General features: G+C 33.0%; 2 protein-coding genes across 2 annotated transcripts; both read left to right on the plus strand.

The window, feature by feature from the left end:
- Nucleotides 1-706: 706 nt before the first annotated feature.
- On the plus strand, nucleotides 707-4,882 carry LOC108780823 (uncharacterized). Its single transcript, XM_018548639.1, has 4 exons — nucleotides 707-966; nucleotides 1,249-1,434; nucleotides 1,686-1,784; nucleotides 4,283-4,882. The coding sequence occupies exons 1-4, from the start codon at nucleotides 844-846 to the stop codon at nucleotides 4,880-4,882; spliced, it is 1,008 nt and encodes a 335-aa protein (XP_018404141.1). The 5' UTR covers nucleotides 707-843.
- Nucleotides 4,632-5,778, plus strand: LOC108780824 (uncharacterized). Its single transcript, XM_018548641.1, has one exon. It carries the CDS (start codon nucleotides 4,895-4,897, stop codon nucleotides 5,693-5,695), a length of 801 nt encoding a protein of 266 aa, XP_018404143.1. The 5' UTR covers nucleotides 4,632-4,894; the 3' UTR covers nucleotides 5,696-5,778.
- The last annotated feature ends 2,318 nt before the right edge of the window (nucleotides 5,779-8,096 follow it).

Below are 8,096 nucleotides of genomic sequence, written 5' to 3' on the forward strand. Positions count from 1 at the left end.
CAAACCTTTCGAATACAATGGAGATATCTCTTGGATAAAGTTATCCGCAATTTATCTGGAAGTGAAGAAATTGGCCATAATTGTTGTAAAAAAAAATACTAATATATATATTCATAAACACATACCTGCTAATACAAGTACTTGACAAGTCTCCACTTTCTTGTTGTGACAAATAAGAAATAATTTTTCTTTTGCTTTATTCGTCGAATCATATTTTTCCACCTCGAAGTTAATAATATCAGTACATCGTACTTTTACATATTTTTTTGACGTGGTCAAGTGCACATACGCGAAATTCTCCATCGTCATCTGTCGTAATTTATAATAATCTAAACAGCAAACAATGCTTTTCTTTTTTTTTCGATTTTGAAAATAATAACGGAAAACAAACCGCGATTCACTATATGGATCCGTTTTCACTGAACGCGTCACGCGTCACGACGTGACGCGAAAGAGAGAAGTTTATATATATATATACACAACCCCTCTCTTTCTCTCTTTCGCATCGCGTCCTAACGCGATGGACGACGCGATGCGTGACTTGTTCAGACTTGCTCAGTGGAAAAGTACCCTGTTGCTGTCTGTTTGGCACGATGCAGATTCGGCCTCGAGCAACCGTGAAACTGCAAGTGGTAATGATGAGTGGGGGTAGGCTGGCGACGCCGACACTCGCAATGCTCGCAGTTCGCACTTCGGCTAACATCGGGCGATATAGAAGAGTATAGACGAGCGATTTGAAGGCAAGTGATTTTTCTCCTCCACTCTTTATCCTTTTCGTCTTCACTCATAAAAGTGAAAGTGGGTGAAAAATTGTTTTAATTGAACAAATGTGTGCGAACAACAATGAATAGCAAGCGACGATATAAGCAGTATTTGTTACCGGATTCAAATGTGGAAATACCACGGACCACACTGTACAGGCATAAGAAAAAAAGGATGAAAATACAAATGCAAGAAAATTCTGAGGTAATTGAAAGTTACATATTATTTGGATAAATATAATCTTACAATGCATTTTGACGAGAAAATCAGAAAATTCTAAGAGTGGCTTAAGAATGTGCATATTTATTATGGATGAATGTAAAGATATTATTAATCTTAATTTTCTGATCATATAATATTATTAATGTCGAAAATTTTTCGAGAGAAATTTATCAATTTATTACTTGAGTAAATCCTATTGATTTTCTAATAAATTATTTTCGCCGATTTATGTACAATATTTTATATATTTTCTTTTTATGAAAGGATTCTTCAGTTAGTGACAACGAGCGCGCGCGCGGCGAGAATCATGATTACGTTCCTAAATCATCGAGTGCAATGCACCGCAACTCTTCCACTACAATTCATGAAAATTTAAGTAATATCATGGAAGTTGGAGAAGAAAATGTTAGTCGTGATGAAACACCCTTCACAGAAGAGGAGTACTCTGAAGTAAGTTATTAACTTTTTCTGCTCATTAATTACGTAAGAACAAGTTGCACGGTTTTTCGACTCCCTTTTTCCCATGTAAGAGTAAGTAGGAATTCTAATTCCTCGGCTCCCTTTACGTAAAACCATATAGAGATTTCATGGACTCGTATTCTCCCCCTTCAGTACTTAATTAATAAACAGCCCCTTACTAGAAAAATTTAAATAATTTTTTTGTAATAAATGATATAATTGCATTCCATGTTTATATGCAGGTAATTACCAAATCTAGCGATGATTCAAGTACCTCTGAGAGTGATAATGATGCACCTCATGAAAAAATTCATAATAATTTGAACTACAATGAGCGCCATGTAAGTTGCTTGTTTCAATCTGAACTCGTTGAAGCATTGTCTCAAAAAAATGTTATTTTCTTATCAATATACTTATTGTGTAATGTAGCTAAATAACACTTATGTACATTGTCATTTATAATTTAGAACAAATTAATAAATTGAATAAGCATGCTGAAAAAATTGTCCAAAAAATATAAAAAATATATATGTTTTTATACGTTCATGTAGTAATAATTTTAAAAAAGTCTATACAATTACACAGTTTTGCATTGTTTTATCTTTCGTAATACATATGAGTGATTTTAACAAAAACATGATGTTCTTAAAACTTGAAAATATAAGAATTATAAATAAAATGTATAAAATAACAAATTAATTTTGGCATTATGAAGTTTTTATTATACGTCATGAAATGACTAATTCGTATGAGTTACAATCGTTTAAATGAAATCGTATAGCAATTTTAAACATTTCATACCCACAGAAGTGACATATTTATCCGATAGGAAAATTATAATGAAGGAAACACACACACACACACACGCACGCACGCACATACGCGCGCACACACACACACACACACACACACACACACACACACACACACACACACACACACACACACACACACACACACACAAAATATTTTTTTATAAATGAGAACAAGAGATTTTATTGCATAAAAGTTTTAAGGTACAAAAGGTAAAAACTATATAGTTCACAAGATATTTTTTACTTTGTATGGAAATATGTCACAATAAAGTGTAAAATATCTCGTGAACTATTTATTTTTTAAACAAATGGAAAATTAATAAAAAGGACGAATGAGAATAAATAATAATAACTGGTTATATTTATTTTTTCGAAAATTAATTTTACCATTATTTGTCCCCCTTCACTGTATGTACAATTTTGGTCTAAAACATTTTTTCGTTTATCCCGAATTTTTTCAAATATAAAGGTGATAACAGTATTAATTAAATACAATGTACTATATTCATGTTATGTAATGTAGTCCACAAAAATGCTCAAATCACTTAAGGTTGGTTTATACTGGCCCTAATCTATTAACTTATGCCGTAATCTGTAAAATTGACCAATCACAGTCGAATGAGAGGGAATAATCGATTATAATTGGTCAATTTTTACAGATTATGGCATAAGTTAACAGATTACGGCATAAGTTAACAGATTACGGCCAGTATAATCCAACCCTTATTGTCTGAAAGAATATAATTAATTTTTTTGAACTTGTGTATTGTAATCGTATAATGTTTATTTAGTTTTTAATATTTTCTTGCATAGAATTCTCGACAATCTCATGGTTTATCACACGACAAACAATGGATGGAATATGTATGTGAATGCCGTAAGACAACTTGCGGTGAAGCATTACTAATGTGTATGACGATAGGAATGCGACATAATTTGTCATGGGTCGCTATTATGGATATATTAAAAATGATTAATAATATATGCCATGTTTATGCCATTCCGAAGTCTTGTAACATAGAAACATCACGTTTTCGTAAAAAACCATATAGATAGAGTATGTACAGGCCAGTATTAATTAAATACAATGTAGTATATTCATGTTATGTAGTACAGTCTACAAAAAAACTCAATTTGCTTATTGTCTGAAAGAATATTATTAAATCTTCTGAACCTTTGTATTGTAATTGTACATACAATGTTTATTTAATAATAAGAGTGAAAAATCCTATTATCAGTCGAAACAGATTTTAGTGTGCTTATTAATAATTTTTTTTTATTCTTACAATTTCTAGTTCAAACTAACTGCGCATCGCATATTTGTGAAACACTAAATTAAATCTGGAATACGCAATGTCACGAATTAAATTGCTTAAATAATTTAATTCGTGACATCCCATAAAAGTATATTGCGTATTCCGGATTTAATTTAAGGCGCGTTCCATTTCTCGCATGATGCATCTATTGTCCTTGTTTAACATTTGATGAGCAACAAGGATAAACGATGCATTATGCGCATCATGCGAGAAACAGAACGCACCCTTAGTGTTTCATAAATATGCAGCATATACAGTTTGTTTGAACTGGAAATTGTAAGATTTACGAAAAGAAATTATTAATGACCCCTTTTACACCGTTAAATTTATTGGTACGCGTATCAAGTTGGTGTGGACTAAACATTTGATACGTTCCTGTTTACATCAATTTGTCTAAAAACAGGTTAAGTTAGGTTTTTGATCCGGATATAGTATATTTTTGATACGCATACCAACTTGGTCTGATATTCGTGATGGGGAGTGTCAGACTAAAATGATCCCCTAGCGTTTATACCGAGCGTATCAAGTGATTTGGTACGAATATGGCACTTAATACGCGTATCAAGTACTCGGTGTAAACTAGGCCAATAAGCACTAGCAAGATAAGATCCGATTCGATAATAGTATTTTTCACTCTTATTTGATTTATTCACATCCTAACTATAGATTTTAATGTTTTGATTTTGTTTTTAACATTTTCTTGTATAGGATTCTCGACAACCTCATGGCTTACCACACGACAAACAATGGAGGGAATATGTATGTGAATGCCGTAAAACAACTTGCGGAGAAGCATTACTAATGTGTATGACGATAGGAATGCGACATAATTTGTCATGGGTCGCTATTATGGATATATTGAAAATGATCAATAATATATTCGATGTCCATGTTGTTCCGGATACCAAATATTATTTGCAGAAACATTTCCCAATTGGAATCGAAAACACTATAAAGTACCATGTGTTTTGTCCAACCTGTACAGAGTACATAGGTGAAAAAAATGATAATGATATACATGAATGCAACTGTGGATCGCAATTCAAATCAGCTGATATATTAAAATGGTTTATAGAATTAAGCTTTGAAGATCAGTTGCGTAATTTGTTACAAAATCGTAACATACAAGAGAGTCTCAATCATACATTTAATCGTGAAGAAAAAGATTCGGAAAATCTTCAAGATATTTACGATGGTCGAGGATATAAAAAACTTAAAGATGTATTAGGAACCAACAAGTGGAATATAACGTACACTTTTTCTACGGATGGATGCCAATCGGCCAATGCCAGTAACGTTTCAATTTGACCCATTTATGTAATGATAAACGAGTTGCCTCCGCGATTACGTTCGAAAAATATGCTTCTGGTCGGTCTATGGGCATATAATACGGAGCCGAACATGAATATTTTTTTGAAACCGTTTGTTGAGCAAGCGAATCGTTTATCTACCGACGGACTCACGTGGCAATTGGACGAACATACGCAGATAACAAGTAGAGCGTTTCCTACGATTTGTTGTACAGATTCAGTTGCGCAATGTGCTGTTTTGAATATGAAGCAGTTCAATGGCTATTATGGATGCACATTTTGCGAACATCCAACGGAAGCAGTGGATGGGAGAAGAAAATATGTAATTTCTGAAAGTGTCCCAGAACATCGAAGTGATGAGTCAATCAGAATAGCCATGGTTGAAGCCCACAATCGAAACAATGGAAAAGATGTGAAAGGCGTACGGGGACCATCTGTTCTGATGAATTTGTTCTATTTTAATTTAATAGATGGTATGATACCCGATTACATGCATTCGGTTCTGCTTGGAAGTTTTAGACAACATACCGAATTATTACTATCAAGTCCAAATGAAGATTTCTATATCGGAAGACCAGATATATTATCATTAATTGATGAGCGGTTGATTAACATACAAACACCTAAATGGATTACAAGAGCACCGAGGAGTCTAACCGTACGACGACTTTGGAAAGGATCAGAATGGCGCTCATGGACTGTTTTATTCATTGCCATGCCTAAAAGGAATACTACCACGCAAATACTTAAAACATTTTGCATTATTAGTAATCGCCATAAATATATTTTTGCAAAGTACGATCACTCCTGACATGGTGGATTATGCCGAAATACTTCTTGTTCGGTATGTGGTAGAATTTCAACGCATCTACGGAAAACAGAATATGACGTACAATATTCATCTCCTGTTACACTTAACTCAGAGTGTCCGGAACTGGGGACCTTTGTGGGCTCACAATGCATTTCCGTTTAAAAGTGAAAATAGAATGTTACTGTTACTAAAACAAAGTCCGACCGCTATACCGCTCCAAATTGCACGATGATTTCTATTTTATCAGAGTATTCCAATGTTCTTTGATAAATCTTTTATACGTCCATCTGTTCGACAATTTTGTTCTACTTTGACTAAAAATCTCTTGAAATTCTACACAAAAGCAGATGACTGTTTATTAATAGGAGTAGGTATAAATTACACACTGAATGATGAAGAAAGTGCGTCTTTTCGATATAATATTACCTCTTGTTTGCAATATAAAAAAATTATTTCAAATAACATTAGATTCACCTCACAAACATACCGTAACTGTAAAAGAACAAACAACACGATTGTTGAAATGGACAATGGTGAAGTAGGCATTTTAACAAACATTTGTAAGGTTACTATTGATAACATCATGCAAGTCATTATTTTTGTTCGCAAAATCAACATTGATAGATCTCTATTTATGTCGTCAAAAACTGTAAAAATAACGCATATTAAAAAATGTGTAGTAAGTGATGAAAATGAATTAATAGTATGTAGGCCTAAAAATTTATTTTGACCATGTTTTTTAATAAAGGTTTACGACAATTGTTATGTATGTAAAATTCCTCAAGGATGCTTTAACGACTAATAAAAAAATTAAACCTATGTACAATGACCCATTTCTATCGTTTTCAATCCTTATTTCTTTTCTTTTCTTTGTTAACTGATCGAACCAGAAACGATGTCTTTTATTATACTTGCAGCACATTTTGAATATTAATTACTTCGTTCTTTTTGAAATAATAATTAAACCATATTAATTTATTAATATTATTACATTAATTATATATATTATACAAATCATTATATGTTTTATTATTTATTTGCACATTGCTTATTCTTATTTATTATGCCTTCATAATGTGACCAACTACTGTATTGAATACTATAGAATAAAATATAATAAGCCGCGAATTATTCTCTGAGAGCGATTCAAAAATTGCTTGGTATAATGTAATATTTAGTATTTATTTATTGTGCGTAAATAAATTGGGAATTGCTGATGGTGTACTTTTTTACAAACTTAGAAAAATTAAAAGATAGGGTATTGTACTTTTTGTGCCGTAGTTCAGCATAGAAACGCTTAGTTCAGGAAGTAACGATCCTTTATACACTGCAATTAAGTGTATTTTTTATACTTAACTATAATTATTTAAAGTATGCCATCTTTTACACAAAACCGCGTAATTTAGCGTCAGAAGGCGTAGTATGGCATATTTTCTCCCAAAAATGATTACGAAAAAATAAAATCAGTTGGCATAGTTTGGCATAGAAACACGTAATTCAGAAAATAATTATCCTTTGTTACGCGTACTGTGTCGTACTTTCTGTGCCCAACTCTGTCTAAGGCGCCATTTGACATCTTTCACGCAAAATCGCATAATTTGGCGTTGTCATTTTCTGTGCAAACTATTCGACTGTAGAGTGTGATTCCGCGTCGAAAGGCGTAGTATGGCATATTTACTCAAAATATTTATTAAAAAAATGAAATTAGTTAGACGTAGTTCGGCATAGAAACGCGTACCTCAGAAAGTAGTAATCCTTAGTTAGGCATACTTTGTCGTACTTTCTATGCCTAACTCGACCCAAATGCGTCATATTAAATCTTTCACGTATAATCCAGTAGTTTGGCGTTGTTATTACTACGTCTAACAACGCGATTTTATGCCACCATAATAGAAGTAGAAATGCGTACTTTTTCGCGTACTTTAGCATAGAAATTTTTCCGCCAGGGTACTATTGACTTATATCTATTATGTGGGTGATACGGAAATAAAACGTATTTATTTAAAAATCATACATTTATTTTAAAAATCTTACAATTATTCCTGGTGTTGCGACCACCAGTTGAATATTTTAAATACATTTTGCAAAGCACAATTCTTAGCGTGTCTTCCACACCGTATTGTATTACATGCATCTAAGCTACGTAGGGGTTCTACATCTTCATAATGTGCATCTAGAGTTTCATTATCGCATTATCGCAATCGAGTATATCGGATAGCCATTGTCGTTTTTCAAGCCCCTTTACATATACGAGAGCTTCATCGTCTTCTATTACAGCCTCTGTGATTAGACGTTTCGCCATGCTGTACGGGACCATCCCGTCTTCCCATCGCAATCCATGGTGATAAGCACTCAACCAGGAAGCGCAAGATTTGTCGGATCTTGTCAGTAAATTCCATGG

Source organism: Cyphomyrmex costatus, unplaced genomic scaffold (genome assembly GCF_001594065.2).
Source record: "Cyphomyrmex costatus isolate MS0001 unplaced genomic scaffold, Ccosl1.0 scaffold747, whole genome shotgun sequence".
NCBI classification, from domain to species: Eukaryota; Metazoa; Arthropoda; class Insecta; order Hymenoptera; family Formicidae; genus Cyphomyrmex; species Cyphomyrmex costatus.